This window comes from Atractosteus spatula, chromosome 5, assembly GCF_055471065.1.
Source record: "Atractosteus spatula isolate fAtrSpa1 chromosome 5, fAtrSpa1.hap1, whole genome shotgun sequence".
Lineage (NCBI taxonomy): Eukaryota > Metazoa > Chordata > Actinopteri > Semionotiformes > Lepisosteidae > Atractosteus > Atractosteus spatula.
Genome location: NC_142710.1, coordinates 18,946,067 through 18,962,525, shown reverse-complemented (window position 1 = coordinate 18,962,525; position 16,459 = coordinate 18,946,067). Strand labels below are relative to the sequence as shown.

The following is a 16,459-nucleotide window of genomic DNA, read 5'->3' as shown; positions in this document are numbered from 1 at the left end:
TGAGAAGGCATTCAGTGTGAGGACCAGTTCTGCATGATGTACAAAAGTGTGCATAGGTGGATCAAGCACTATGTGTTTGTCCACCGTGTGCTTGAGGGCAGTAAGACCATCATTGTGGGGAATGACAATGTATAGGGATGTGATGTCCATGGTAAAAATGAAACATTCTGGGCCCTGAGACTGGAAATCGTTAAAAAGTTGAAGAGCGTGATTAGTGTCCTTAAGATATGATGGAAGCCCTTCAACCAGTGGTCTCATAAGACTATCAGGAAAGGCTGATATGTGCTGTATATGAATAAAACTAGAATTATGACATATGAAAACTTTAAAGAAGAAACTAAATTCCTAAATAATACCTGGACTGTGTAAAATCTAGAACTGTACAACAGGGCTTTTGAATAAGCTGCCAGAAATTGTTGAACACTGTTCAAATATCTCTTAATGTAAGAGCATTCTTCCATTATGTGTCCGATCATCATTCATCAAAAATAAATCACCTTTGTAAGCAATAAATACTTTCATCTATATGATTGACAGCTATCGTATTTTCAAGAAAATAAGGCAAAGAAGTCTTAGCTGTTAGTTTTTGTCAGAATTTAAATGACTTACTGGCCTTATCTGAAGCGGCACAGACACACGGAATAATGAACATCATTAAATCCCTGAAAAAAACATTTTGCTTCTTCTTAGGTTTCAGCAGGGAATAATAACTATGTATGCGAGCTCCTCTAAAAAAATAATCAAGGAAAAAGTTACTCTGATTCTGTTCTAGAAATAATGTTTTTATTTCTTACACACAATGATTTGGAAAGTTATTAATCATGTAAGGCGACACAGCATTTATTAACAAGCTAAAATTATGAATTGTGCAGGTTTCCTTCCACACCTTCAGAATACGAAAACATTTCTGTACAGTAATATCTTGCAAAAGCACATTTTGGATGTTTTGATTAAGCAAGAGAAGTAAAGACGATTTAGCCTTGCTTCTGGTTTTGAAATCTGAGACATCCACTGGCTTTCAGACAAAACTAGATAGGTTGACTCCGATCCAGCCAGAATCCTCACCTTCAGCATCAAACAAGGATTTTTATGCTGGTTCAAGGGTCTTGAAGATTCTCAAGTACCATTGAATTCCTCTTTGAAATAAGTGCCATCAGCCTTTACAGCTTGACAGACAGAAGGCCCTGTGGATGAAGAGCAGAACTCACAAGTCTGTTTAACAATCTAAGAAGACCATTTGAGAGGTAAATATAAGGATTTTGGTTGATTATCTTTATCGGAACTCTGTGGAAGCCAGATTGATCAAAGCCAAGAGTGAAATGCACTAGGACTCCTACAGCACTGTTATGAATGCTTCTGTGGGATCTTTAATGGCTAAAGCAGTCAGGAGCTTGGTTCTCCAATATGTCCTACAGCACAGGGTAGGCTGTCATCATACTGAGGCATTTTGGTATAGAGGAAATAGTGCCTATTGCTGGCAAACCAACACCACTCTAGACAGCAATCTAGTTTTCCTTAAACATCTCCTAAACGTCAGCCCAATACTGTCTATGCTTGGGATTGAAATATTTTCTAAAATCCATCAATGTCAATTCAGGTGGTAACACTGCTGTTATCTTTCGTGATTTGGTCTTGGCTAAAGGATACTGATCAGTGTAATAAGGTCATATACATGTATGTGATATATACGTATAACCACTGCAATGTTAATGCAGTAGATTTAAAAGGTTGCTGTTACGGTTAGAAGTTTGTCAAATTTATAAAACATTTTCTTTGTGGTCAGTTGTTTTTGTTGTTTCCCTACATGTCAGAACTTTATACAAAAACATGCAATAAACTAACTTTGGGACTTTATCGGACTATCTCAGAACAAGAGAATGTCAATCAATTCTCTCACTAAAGAGCATTTTTAGAAGGCTGCACACAATTAAAAAAAAGTGTCACATTTAACTTCAATTTTAATTATTGGTAATTTGTACTTGTGTGTTTAAACATTTTAGTTTTTATATAACATTCAAGACATATCCAAACTTTGTATTAAAACCATTCTCTGCTATCCTATAATGTAATATTGCTTATCATCAGTTTACATTAAAGCTCAAGATCTCTGATTGAAGGTATTTCTTTAATCTTTGCAAATACTTTATGTTGTAAATAATACAATATAGTAAAATAGCTGTTCTGAGCACTAACAAGTAGTTATCAAATTTTAGGATATCAGTCTATGATTGTTTTATTTAAAAAGTAAGCATTTGTTAAGTAATTAGCAGGATGAATCATCATGGCTATTTACATGCAAACAAATAAACTGTGTATTCAAAATTAACTTCTATTAGCAGAATGAGAGGAATGCTAGCATCAGCAGTAAAAAATTAAAAGATTTATAAAGCAATAAACAAGTTCATATATAAGTTCATTCCAGTCCAAGTTATCTTCACACTTATGAATATTCACACACTATATTAGATGATAAAAGTACAATTACCATTTACTTTATATGATAATTCATGTTTCTGAAAAATGTAGCCTACAGTATTAAAAGGCTGTGTATCACATCGCTTTGCTGTTAATTCTATATATAGTATACTTGCTTATTACTTTTCATCCAACTTAGAAACCTCTGAAATAAAACTGAAAACATTTATGCAAACTGACTGGGTCAAGGAAAGTAAATTCTATTATTTATGTATTATATATTATATATGTATGTATGGAAATGTGTGCCTAGCATTATAACTTTATAGCACAAAGATAAAAAAAAATTATATAATGGACATGATTATGAAGATACAGTGCAGTACCTGTCTTTCTATTTAGAAATGTCTAACAGCTAGCTGCTTTTCTATGTAAATGAGCATTGCTGACTGAATGTAAAAGCTTTGATAACTGGGTTACTATTACTAAATTATACAAACACATTCTGAATATAATCACTTTTTTGACAACACACACTGCTATTCCTCTGTTCAGCAAAATGTATGACAACAACTGATGCTTTATGAAAATGAAAACTGAAAACTGCTTCAGATATGTAGATTTTCTGGAGGATTTTATGGGAGAAACATAATCACTGTGAATTAACAAACAGGAGATGGGCAGATGCAAGGATGAGGATGTAGAATGTATTCTATTACCGTAGCTAAATGGCTAGGAGCCAGGAGCCAGGAGCCAGTGGTCAGCTTCAAAGATTCAGAACATTTTGTGACTAAAGTAATACGTATTAGGTTCTTTTGTTACAAGAAAGTAAACATTTTGCACAGCAAGAATCCATCATATCTGGCAAATTATAAGACAGTGATTAATGTATTTGCTGTTTGTCAGAGTATCTGATGGTACAGTTCTAAAAGGATTTGTATTTGTACACATTTGAAATATTTAGATAACCAGTGTTGGATATTTCAATGTTTTCTGTAATAAACTAAATGCAATATAGGATTTTCAGAACTGGAAGTTGGAGCAATGAAATCTCTTAATATCTTTCTATACAATCCCATGTAATCAAAACCATGATACAGCTGGGCATGACAGAATTTACTTCTGGAACGAAAGCTGAAATTTAGTCTTTACTAAACAACAAACCTGTAATCATAAGTCTTCCAAATTGTGTTCCACATGCACTGCATAATTAATTTCATTCATTGGCATTTATAACTACTATTTAAGAACATATGTCAGATTTGTGAGCTGTTGTTTATCTACAAAAGGCCTTTAAAGGAATTAAACACTTCATGTTTTCATGGTCAGTGTATAACATAAGCAGTGCCTGATTTAGGAAAAAGAACAAGCTTCCTGGAGAAATACAAGGCTACAAACCTCATTCTGTATTTTATTAGTGACATCTTTCCCTTTTTTTGTTTAACTTGCATGCTGTTTTTCATACTGTATGTGGTGGTGATGCCAACATGAACAGTCATTTTTGGGAGGTCGAGCCAAAGGCGTCTGCCATTTGACTTGCTTCAAATGAAGTTGTGTTTCCTATAACATTAAAATCCTTTCTTGATCCCAATGTTACTTATTTGTGCCAAATCATTATCATCTATTAAGAAGAATAAAGTGTTCCTCCTTTAAAAGGGAAATGGTTGACTTTCCTTTGTGTGTACATTCTCACCTATAGCAAACTAGAGGGGCTTTTTTTGTAAACTTAGTATGTTTGTAATGTGTCTATAAAGGCAAATAAGGCTTTCCCTAATTGCATTTAGGAAAAATAAAAGAAATTAAAGACAGCAGTAAAGGAAACTAGGAGCTTAAGGACACTAGGAAAACTTACTGTATATGATAGTCTGTAATATATTCTAAATGAAGTGACTTGCTAAACTGTTAACATTCAGGCTTGTCTTGTATACAACAAATCTCCATGGACAAAGTGCCTGTAGCAGGGTGTATGTCCTACTGAGGTCTCTGTATCACTGTCTTGTCACTTTGAGGCATTTTCCAACCCCGGTCCTGGGGGATCCGGTCTTCTAGTTTTTGTTCCAGTTGAGTTCTTAATTAGAGTCTGATTGAGTTAAATGTTCTATTTGAGACTTGTATTAAATATGATTTCAGCTCCTTAAAAAACTGAATTGGACTGTCATTGACATCAATCCACTACAAATTCCCGAGCTTCAAAACTGCCCTCGTTCAGATGTTAGTGTCGCTGTAATGTAACCATCTGCACTTCTGTTGAAAGAAAAAAAAATCATTGTAGGGATGTTTGATGGTACTTCCTTTTTGAAGTGAACAAACATACAGTAGGTTCCTATTTGAGGACAGACCCTGGACAACATTTGTATTTTGTTGTAATTTAACTATAAATGCAAAGGTGGTTATGTGTTATTCACGCTTAAACTTGAAATGCTTAAAAAGTTTGACATTTCATATAGTTGGAAAATGTAGAGGGTTTAAAAAATAGAACAAACACCAAATATATACCGTTTATTTCTGTTTCAAAACTTAAGTTCTCAATTTATTTGCTACAACATTAGCGGTGACAAAAGGAATATAATATTTTGTATCTAAGCATGACTTCAGACTCTCTAATCTGGTCACTTTTGTGAGAGTAAAGAACATATAAATAAATACAGAAATATATCTTGTTTATCTTTCAATAAGATTTAAGGTTAAAGTTCCAAAACAAACAAATAAAAGTCTAGTCTAAATAACAAAACCAACAAATGACAGTCTTGACTTTAAAGCCACAAAAATGAATGTTAAATCAACAGTTTAAAGAAGTAATACTTAAAATAGTTTATCATGGCTTCTTTGCTTTATTAACATGTGTGGGAAAAAACTATTTTGAAACTAACATCCTTTATGTTCTCCTTTTGCTTTTTAAACATTTCTCAGGCTTTCCAAAACTCTTCATTGACACTCTGATTGTAAGACATTTTCATGCATCTCATGCAAAAACTGAACTGATAAACCTGGAAAGACTGATTCAAGCATTAAGTTCACTGAGACTAAATACATAAGCAACTGTAGTAATGTAATACAGTATATTTTAAAAACATCAGCAGCCAAGTTTAACAATTCTGGATTTTTCAGAAGGTTATTGTCGTGTTCTGGTCAGGATATTTAAGCCTGTATAACGACTGTGTTAAAGTCTTTTCCCTTGCTGGATTGACTTGCAGATGTACCTGGTTTAAATGTTTTATATTTTTATTTCCCATAAACCTTCTGTCGTTTTTGCTATTGCAGGCTTACTCTCCTATCATTACTAACCACATGACTTTAGGACCTGTGCACTGGCAGTAGCTTAGAGCATTACGGACACTTAACTTACTAAAAAGTTAACAGTTCAAATTGATCAACATTAATGAAGCTGAATAATTGAAATTGAAATAATTGAAATTAGCTACTATGTGTTTTTTAAATTGTTTGATCACTTTTTTTGCTTGTATTCATTATTCTGTGTCTGTTAGGAGTGGGCTTTTCTTTTAGACAGTAGAGAGATTTTACACAGGAACAAGTTAAGGTTTATTCCATGCTGAAAAGAGAAGAAAACACAAAATTTCAGCTGTGGAGCCTTCTTCAGGTGTTGTTACTTGTTCCTTGGCAGCCCACGTGTGCTGACGCAGTTACCTAATTACGACAACTCAGAAATATACTGGGCCTTCTTTAGTACCAGGACAGAGCTGCTGTTCAGTCATGATAATACTACAGGTCTACACTGTTTTTCCAGGATTTCTGATGTACGCAGGGCTGTGACTGTTCACCCTGGAGCTCTCTGTCACCAGGCAAAGAACTGAGCCTCCCAAACTATTCCCATACTAAACATCTTTGGCTTTGAGTAAAGTGTTGCTGCTGATGTTATACATACAGTATATTGTAACTCCTGATGGTCTCCAATATTTCTAAGACCTTTGCACAATAATGCATAATAAATGTGCATTTAACAAGGCACATACTTTAACAAGCAATGAGAACTCATAGAGGTCCACTCATTGGCACGTGCAGAACAGTCTCTATGAGTATCAGTAAGGTCTGGTCTGGCAGTTCACACTAGCTGGAGTGCCTTATTTCAAGAACCTGCAGCACAAGTGGACTTGTCCTATATCTGTAATGCCTTGTACACACACAAGAACATAAAATGAAAGGAATTTGAGCTCAGCTGCAATACACACCAGCCTGTGCTGTTTAACTGTATGCCGTGAAGTAATCCCAGGTGTAGCTGTATTATCTCCTTGACAATTACTGTTAGAGGCTTAATTTAATGCTCAACCTGTCTTCTCAGGTGCATTGCCTTTAATAACCCTCTTGATCTACAGCTCAGACTAATTCAATATACTAAGTACAGTATAGCATATCAGTTTAAAAAGTTGAGTGTTAAAGATGAGCTCGTTTAAATACGCAATTTTAGTATTCACCTTCACGCGTGTGTTAACTAGATGAAGACAACTGCATTTCCAGCTCCCTCAGACTGTAATGCGGAATACTAGTTATAGCTAATTAAAGCTAAAACATTGATCTCTCTTCTCACTTCCGATGTCCTGCTGTCCTCACCACCATGCCTTAGCATGCAAATTGTGCAAACTGCACACACACAGTTGTGGCCTTTTGCACTCTGCAACCTGTAGTCTTCTCAAAAATCTTTCAGAAAGGCATGCAGTTTAAAAAAAATGGTGAAATTATCCCCTCCCACTATCAAACACAGGAACGACGAACATGAATTCAATCTGCAAGAAAATTGTGCACTACTGTAGTGTACAATTTTGGTTTTAAGATACAGCTTTAGGGGGGAAATACCTCTGGGGGTGTACAGTATGTGCATCAGAGAAAGAGGTGGTGTGCATTTTTTAAACTGTAATATCACCTTTCCAATTAGTACTAGAAAGGTATTATCAAAACCGTCACTCGCATGGACTATGCATGCATTCGTCAAGATGAATAATTCATATTACAGTATTTCTACGCGTCTTTTGTCGTCTGTTTTGTTTTCAGTTTAAACGCGACTCACATTCAGCACTGACAGCTTTATACAATACCCCATTAGCCTGTGCATTAACTTATTCCTACTCTAATCCGTTGTGTTGATAAACACGGTGCTTCTTCTCTTATGCCTTGTGTTGATATAGTTACTGGAGTAGTTGGTAATTGAAGGCTGCGCCCTAGTTTGTGTCCAATCAGAGTGTATCTGCTGTGGAATGAATAAGGCAGCAATGCGTAAACAAGCGCTGGAAACTCCTCCGCCCCTTTTTCTATCAGTCTCTCACTGAAGCTAGTTCCGTATTCTCTACTACTTTAATACATCAGCCATTCACTTTAACCTCCGTAAGGTTAGAAAAACAGTGCATTTACATCAGATCAAATTGACCATGGCCTCTTGAGATTAAAAAGGTAAGGGATGCGGTTTACCACAAATCAGAGGAGCCGCTGATGCTGTATATTGCGTATCATTTTCACAGGGTACTGTACTAGTAAAGTTTTGGGGTGGGCAGGGATGGGGATCATGTGTCATTTGTATCAAGTTGCTGGGCATGTGAGTTCGACCTTGTTATCCTCGATTGCGTGTAGTTAAGGTATCTAAACTAGTCTACGAAGAAAACTGTTACCCCGATCTTATGGAAAGTGCTACTTTTTAAATCGATTACAACTTACGGTCCAAATTCCTTTAAAACGACGGTGATTAATGTCTCGGTAACTAGCAGTATTCAGGCGTTTATAGTCCACTAAACCTGTTTTAAGGGAGGTGACGCAAATTGTGACGCTTGTGGCTTCCTGGTGATGAGGGACAGATAACAGTACATTCACTGTTAAACTGTAGAGAGCAGGCAAGCTTATTTCTTTGCTGCGTATTGAGGATTTTTCTAGCAATCTATGCCCGAGCAGTTCTTAGGCAACGTGACGTTCGTTCTCTACTGAGTATGTTTTACTAAATATCCGGTTCATGATAGGGCATACTGTTAACATTTAACCCTGGCTATTTCATTTTGTAAGACGAAAATGTTTGATTAGGCGCATTCCCTTTCTCTTTTCGTTTAAGTGAACAAATTATGCAAGGAAATACCGCACTTAGAGAGCGGCGTAGCTTCCGAATCATAATGTCAGGGTGCTTTGACCGGGCACCTGCGCACATCGGCCCACGGCCGCTATCGTACAGAAACTGTGTTTCAGGACAACGATGTCCGACTTCCTGAAAATTACGTCAGCTTTAAATTTTGGATTAAAATGACTGTTGAAAACACTGTTCATGACTGATACAACATTAAGATGTCACAAGAAAGTAAGGGAAAGTTTTACAGATGGGGAGGGAACACTTGCTGTGTAATAAAGCATGCACCTGTGCTTTGTCTTTAGTAGCTTCAATTTAACATTTAAAACAATGTTTTTTTAAGAAATCGGTTTTAATGTTTCATAACTGTAATTTACCGTTTTTTAAGATAAAATGCACTTCTTTGCCCACGCCTGTTTTATCTGACAAGAAATGTGGGTTGTGTGCTCAAAAACAGAAAGATAATACACGGTAAACTTAAGATCACAAAATGCATTGCCTTCATGCACGCAAGAAATGAAATGACACGTTTTCTAATTTTTCCCTCTTGCGTTATTGTATCACAATTGCATAAATGTAACCTGACTTATAAACATAAATTTGACTCCAGATTTATTCATTCAATTGCAAAATATGTTATAAAATATACGTGTGTGTACATTCAGTGTATACTGCATGTGTTGAGGACAGGAACAATTTTAAGACTAATACCTGGTGGACATTGATAAAAAAATATCCAAGTTCTTTTCTGATTTCTGTAAACTTACAGTGTTCAAAATTATTCATACACTGTCAAAACAGCTTTTTGTTGATCCTTCTTGTTTTTTCAAGAACACAGAGGATGTGCTTGTTTTAGTCTTTTAATATGTTCATGCACTTCCATGTAGGATTTTAATGTCATTCCTTCAAACAGAACTTTTCAAGATGCTTCAGAACTGCTGTCTTTAGTTCACGAGCACAAATGTTCTATTTAGTATTTTGGTCAAATTCTAATATCGTCAAAAAGAGCAGATGAATATGAAGGGATAGCATACTTAATACTTTGGCGTTAACTCACCTGACTGAGGAAATGATATTGCTGGTCAAAGATCATTCCTCTTCCCACTTAGGAGGAATGAACCAGGGAGACAGCTGGGGTAGAGGGAGAGAGGTTGGATGCACACAGAGTTGCAGGCACCCAGCAAGTCTTTATATGTACAGTAGGAGAGTGGGAGATAATTTAACCCCTTCCTGAACTTCTGTTAAATAATAATACCATTTGTACTGAGATCTGGAGGTTGTGAAGGCCAATCGAATATATTTTCTAATGCTGCTATCCTGTGGCAAAGTCCGTTTGCAAACAACCATGTTCTGCTTCACAGGGGGAAACAGGTTTTTAGATGAAAAATCCTGATATATTTTGGAGCCCATGCTGCCCTTAGTTCTTACGGGGGAACCAGGAGCAGATTATGCATGACAGCCCCAGGTCTTTACTTCACAGAAAGCATTCTTTCTCCAACAAGAGCTTCACCTTTCTGTGTAAATCACACCACTGGTGAGACTGTCCAAAAACTCAATTTGTGTTTCATCCAGCTACATCATTTGGTCCCATTTCACTTTCGAGTCAATTAGTTGCTGTGTGGCACATTCATCTTTTCTTTTTATGTTATCATGGATCTCTGCCACAGACCACTCTCCAGTGGTAGTCTTGGAGACATCGCATCCTGATGATTTCCAGTTGTTGTCCTTGACAACCAAGGACACCACTGGTAGTTCACACCAAATTAGCCTCCAAATCGTCTTCTCTTACTGCACATTTAGAACAAATGTTCCTCGTCCTCTTCTTGTTGGGGCTGAAACTCTCACATTGACTTGGAACTTGCTGGATGATGGAGACTACAGTGAAAACTGGAATGCTACAGTATAAAGAATTTTTTAACAGTCAACAGGGTGGTTGACGTCAATAATCTCTTAATAACCTATGATCTTTGGACAGTTCTCTCCTGCTTGATGTGATTCTGAGTGTTTTGCTTCCGTCTTCCCTCTCCCTGAACGTTCAGTAGCAATCAAGACATCATACAGAAGCATCTACTGTATAAACTTACTGACTAAATGATAAACCAGATGACTAAAAAACATTTGAGGCTGATATTGTCAGTAAATTTACAGAGTGTGAATAAATATCAACATTATGTATTTAGAATAATGTGATTGTTTTAAAAAAGGTATTTTCTGCAGTGTCTAATACATATAGTTGTAGGTTTTATTTTTAAAAATCAATCAATTTCTGCAATAATACTGATGAGCCCCAATCTTGTTAGTCTTATGGGTCATCAATTTCTCAATATTATAACAACTTGTATATTATGGATAAATTCAGCAAATGTTACAGGCTGAGGTAGGTGACAATAGAGGTGTCTAAAAATCTAGATAAAGTGTAAACATTTCCAGCTTCAAAGCAGAGCGGATGTCCATGAGATGCAGGGGATCCCGAGTCTGTGATCAAAGCAATAATAAAGCTTACCTTGGTTTACCTTAAGAGGTTAAATAATTGAGTGCCAATCAACAGTCCAGACACACGGCATATTGGATCAGATCAGGAGAAAGAAAGGGGTGAAAAAGGAATGAAGAAGGTCAGTCCACCAGTTAGAGAGAAGATAGGAGAGGGAACTTGAAGGTTTTACTAGGCAAGAGTCCCTACTTCATGATTATCCAGAAAAAAATAGATTGGCGATAAGTATTTGAATCTTGCTAAGAGAGCTTGCTATTCAGTAGCTTTTAGGGAGCTTGGAATTTCTGAGGAAAGAATTCCTCACTTTAATACTGCCTCCCCTGCTAGTGGGTGCATTTTACAATAGAGAGAGAGGCTCCCATTTGTTCTGTGGCATCCACCTTAGAGCAAGAGAGAAATTTTACTGCAGGTTGTATTGTATTAAGTTTAGGAGGCAGCTTATTTCTTAATTTGGCCTCTATAGGCATTATTTAAGAACCAAATGCTTGGTAGCAGCCTGGGGATTTCTTGGTGGTCTAGACAGAGACTTCTGAAATGCCTTGTCTGTAAATTTGTAGATAGACGTTGTATGTTTTGTAGACTGTCACTATGATTGTTAATAAATATGTTTAACAAAGAATTATTGCTCTTTTCACCAAAGCTGTGCCAGAGAACAAAGAATTCACATGCCACTAACTACCAACAACTCAGGTATATCCTGCCAAAATCTTAACATGTTGGGGGTTATGATTATTTTATTCTTGACTAATGCGCTCGGTCAATTCCTGTTTTTCTCCATTTTTGTAACCCCTTCTTTGTAACACCGCAGTAGAGAAGGGCTGAAGGGTACTCATGGTTGGGTCCCAAATGATCTCTAAATTACTTATTAAGCAATTGATTTGTTAAATTTGGTCACAATACAATTATTACAGGTATTTAGAAATTTGTGATTTAAGATGACCTATAAACCTTGCTGGTTTTACTGGAGCAGAGTTAGAGACGCCCTGTAGGACACATTCTTAAAAGATACACCCAGCAGGACCATTCTTCATACAGGTTTGAATACATTTTCCACCTCTGATACACACCCAGCATTTAGAGGAAGGGTGAGACTATTATTTCCTTAATCCTAGTGGGATAGGTTACTAGAAATACCCAGGGACACTGGAATAATGAGAACGGAAATTTAGTGTCCTTAGCTATTTACAGTATCTGTGGTGTTAGGCCCAAAGAAAATAAGGAACTTCCTAGCACAATTGTGCTAATCCATGTCTGGAGGAGTTTCTGGTGGAAATGAACCCTCCACTCATTACCTTTGAGAGGTGGCACCTTGGGGTTTCCAGGAAATTGTCATTATTTACCCCCCAGTACTCTTCACTTCCTTTCTGTAGCAGATTGCAGCATTCACTTCCAGGGTATCTCCCTGTCAGATGTCAGAGGGGAAAAGGCGATTACTGCAGTCAATACCAGGAGAGACGGTAGTCTGCTGAAGTGAGCTTGTTTGGATTCCTGTGGTGACGCGTGTCTTCTCTGTTACAGGTTCCCATGTCCCACTGGCACGGAATATAAAATGAAGCACCCATGAGACTACATCCTGGAGAATGTATGTTCCCCACAGTGCAGATAGGATCGAAATGAGGTGGATGCACAGAGCATCACAGCTGTGCAGCGCAGCACAGACACTGCTGTGAAACCCTTCACCCCTGCTCCTCCTCCCCAGCACACTGCCTTCTCACCTCTCTCATCCTGATACCTCCACTGAGGGTAAAAATGGCTGCTCAGAGGAAGCACCTGGTCAGAGATTTTAACCACTTCATCACCTGCTATGTTTGCAAAGGATACCTAATCAAGCCCACAACAGTGACTGAGTGCCTCCACACTTGTAAGTATGAAACCCATTGCTGAACCTACAAAAGGAATGCAATGTAATTTAATATTTCTGCAACACATTCTAGGAAACAGGAACATGCAAAAGCATCTGATTAAGACCTAAAAAACATCTTACTAAATAATGTACAGTAGCTCAATTGAGTTATTAAAGAGAAGTACACAAAAGGTGTGCAGACCCTTACTGGTGTTTCCTACCCCAGGTCTATTGAATGTTCGGGGGCTCTGTGTAAGAGCTGCGAGAGGGCCTTCACCCAGCAGTGATCGCAGGGCTGCTGTTGATAACATAACCTATGTACAGTTGCAAGAAAAACTTTGTGAACCCTTTGGAATTACCTGGATTTCTGCATTAATTCCTCATAAAAATGTGGTCTGATGTTCAACTAAGTCACAATAATAGATAAACAATCTTCTTAAACTAATAACGCACAAACAATTGTACTTCTTGTCAATATTGAAGACATCATTTAAACATTCACAGTCCAGACTGGAAAAAGTTTGTGAACACTCATTTAGTAACTGGTAGAACCTTCTTTAGTAGCAATAACCTCCACCGAACATTTCCTGTAGCTGCTAGTGAGACTTGAACAATGGTTAGGAGGAATTTTAGACCATTCCTCTTTCCAAAACTGTTTTAGTTCATTGATATTTCTGGGATTCCTTGTGTGAACAGCTCTCTTCAAGTCATGCCACAGCATCTCAATTGGGTTGAGGTCTGGACTCTGACTTGGCCATTCCAGAACACAAATTTTCTTCTGTTTAAGCCATTCTGTTGTGGATTTACTCCTGTGTTTCAGGTCATTGTCTTGTTGCATCACCCAACTTCTATTAAGCTTCAGGTGACAGACCACTACCCTGTAAAATGACATTCTCCTGTAAAATTTCTTGATACAATTTTGAATTCATTGTTCAATCTGTGATAGCAAGCTGTCCAGGCCCTGAGGCAGCAAAACATCTCCAAACCATGATGCCCCCTTTACCATGCTTCACGGTTGGGATAAGGCTTTGGTATTGGTGTGCAGTGCTTTTTTTCCCCCTCCAAAAATAGCGTTGCGCGTTTCTGCCAAAGAGTTCAACTTTTGTCTCATCCGTCCACAGAACCTTGTTCTAGTAGTACTGTTGAACATCCAGGTGGTCTTTTGCGAACTTGAGACATGCAGCAGCCGTTTCCTCCGTGGTGTCCTTCCATCAACACCAATCTTGTTCAGCGTTTTTCTTATAGTGAACACATGAACAGAGACTTTGGCAAGTCCAAGAGATTTCTGCAGGTCCTTTGCTGTTGCCCTAGGGTTCTTTTTCACCTCCTTCAGCATTGCAGGCTGCGCTCTTGCCGTGATCTTTGCAGGATGCCCACTCCTAGGGAGAGTAGCAACAGTACTGAATTTTCCCCATTTGTAGATAATTTGTCTTACCGTGGATTGATGAACACCCAGGCCTTTAGAAATACTTTTGTAGCCTTTTCCAGCTTAATGCATCTCTACAATTCGTCTAAGGTTCTCTGATATTTCTTTTGATCAAGGCATGGTTCACATGAACAGCTCTTTCTTGAGAAGAGCAGACTCTGTCAGTAACCAGCCTTTGTGTGCCTTTTTTTGGGGCAGGGCACCTCCAACTCACACGTGCAATCTCATCTCATTGATTGGAACATCTGACTCCAATAAGTTGTTGGAGAAGTCATTAGCCTAGAGGTTCACATACTTTTTCCAACCTAGACTGTGAATGTTTAAATGATGTGTTCAGTACTGAGAAGAAGAAGTATAATTGTTTGTGTGTTATTAATTTAAGCAGGTTGTGTTTGTCTATTATTGTGACTTAGTTGAAGATCAGACCACATTATGAGTAATCAGTGCAGAAATCCAGGTAATTCCAAAGGGTTCACAAAATTTTTCTTGCAACTGTATGTGTATATTTTTGTATATGGAACAAGTAAAGGTGTATTCCTTGCTAAAAAGAGAAGAAACGAAACGCAACATTTCGGCTGTGCAGCCTTCTTTGGCTGTTACCTACCTGAACTATTTTTGTATGTGTTGCGTATCCTGTGAGCCACCACAGGATACGTGGACTGAAAATGAAAGTGTGGATGGGTATTATTTATAAGGTGATATGTGAACTTGGCTCCAATAAATATTTGTATTAACTTGGTTTCATAGTACTGTCACTTTAATGATTATGCCTGCTCTACATTGGCCAACAACAGAATCAGAATCGCTTGGCACAGTTGTGTTGTGCAGATATTTGTCCATGACTGCGCATCTCCGATACTCTTCTGTTGGGTAAAAAAAAACAAAACCGCTCTTTTGCAACACGAAACGCTAGATCTGAGTAAAACTTAAACCTCAGGAAGAGACCAAGAGGTGGTGGGTTGCACATCACAGCATTGCACTTTGGAGTTGCACAGCTCACGCATTGATTTTATTTTCTGTCATCTGTGAAGGAAAAGGACTTAAGATGCAAACTCTTTGGGGACTGCAGTCTGTTTGCTGCTGCTTCTCTCTGCAATCAGTATCAGTTTCTGTGCTGGAGTCTCCTGAGAGCTGGGAGCTTCTCTATGGGAGTTTGAATGCTTGTGTGTGATCTAGAGTAGATGGACGCAAGCTTTTTTTTGTTACTGGTTGCACCAAAAAATGAATCTTTTTTTCTTGACAAGTTGCATGGCAAGGTCTGCAGTTCAAAAATATTTGGCACATCAGGGAAGCTTTGGGAGTTTGGAAAGTGTGTTTTACAGTTCCTTGTGCCTCTAGTTTACTCTATTCCACTTTGATAAAACTTGTATTTAGGAGAAACAGACATTATTGATTTGTAAGTAAATTCAGAAAACGCCGTTCAGAATTCACATTGACTGTGGAGCTATGGTACTTTATATGAATTTGTTAAATTAATTTAACAATTTGTCTAACACAACAAAGATTTTTTTTCCCTTACTCAGTAGTTTGCGATATTATAGCGATATTATAGAGATATTACATTGAGTTACGACAGGTATAGTACTGTATCTTATTATGTTGTATGGCTACAAAAAGATTTTATGGAAGATGGAGAGTGTAAGACAAAAATCAACAATACATAGGGGGTTAAACAGAACACCATGTATGTGAAATAACAGAAACCATCCCCTCTATAAGACTCTGTGGCACGTGATTTACATGATTTCAGTTTATATGGGCTTTGTGTGCTTACAATTGATTAGATTATTGGGGTCAGCCTTTTTGTATTTTTAGAAGAGAAATCAAGCAATAAACAATTGAGGTTGTCACGTGGCTAATCATGGATCAGGCTAAAGCTAACACACACACATACAGTATTTGCTGCATGTATCAGGGTGAACAAAGTTACCTTCAGCTGTATGTTGAATCACCATGACAACAAGTATCGGTCTTTCTGAATAAGCCATTTGTGTATCCAATTTGTTTTTCCTTGAAGGGAAATCAGTTTTTATCTGTCATGGAAATTATATTGACCTTCACTGTAATCCCAGAAAAGAAGAATATATTTACGTCTAAGACCTTTTAATACAATGATAGCTAGCTGGGTGATGCTAATTCTTGTCCCCTGCAGAGAGCTGTAAGAAATAACTTGCACTGAGACCATTTACAGTAGTTTGTTTTCTACCATGCAATTCAAGAATGTGAAGA

General features: G+C 37.5%; 1 protein-coding gene across 2 annotated transcripts in view; it reads left to right on the top strand.

Annotated features, from left to right (window-relative positions):
• Window positions 1-7,675: 7,675 nt before the first annotated feature.
• The window catches only part of pcgf5b (polycomb group ring finger 5b), a 31,803-nt gene continuing 23,019 nt past the window's right edge, over window positions 7,676-16,459 (top strand). Inside the window, exons 1-2 of one of the 2 annotated variants that reach the window (XM_088916827.1) lie at window positions 7,676-7,815; window positions 12,480-12,822. In XM_088916827.1, coding sequence (XP_088772953.1) covers window positions 12,711-12,822 — 112 coding nt within the window. In that variant the 5' untranslated portion in view covers window positions 7,676-7,815; window positions 12,480-12,710. Of the gene's footprint in view, window positions 7,816-7,977; window positions 7,998-12,479; window positions 12,823-16,459 lie in introns of those variants that run through there. The other variant, XM_088916828.1, reaches the window with a different exon arrangement.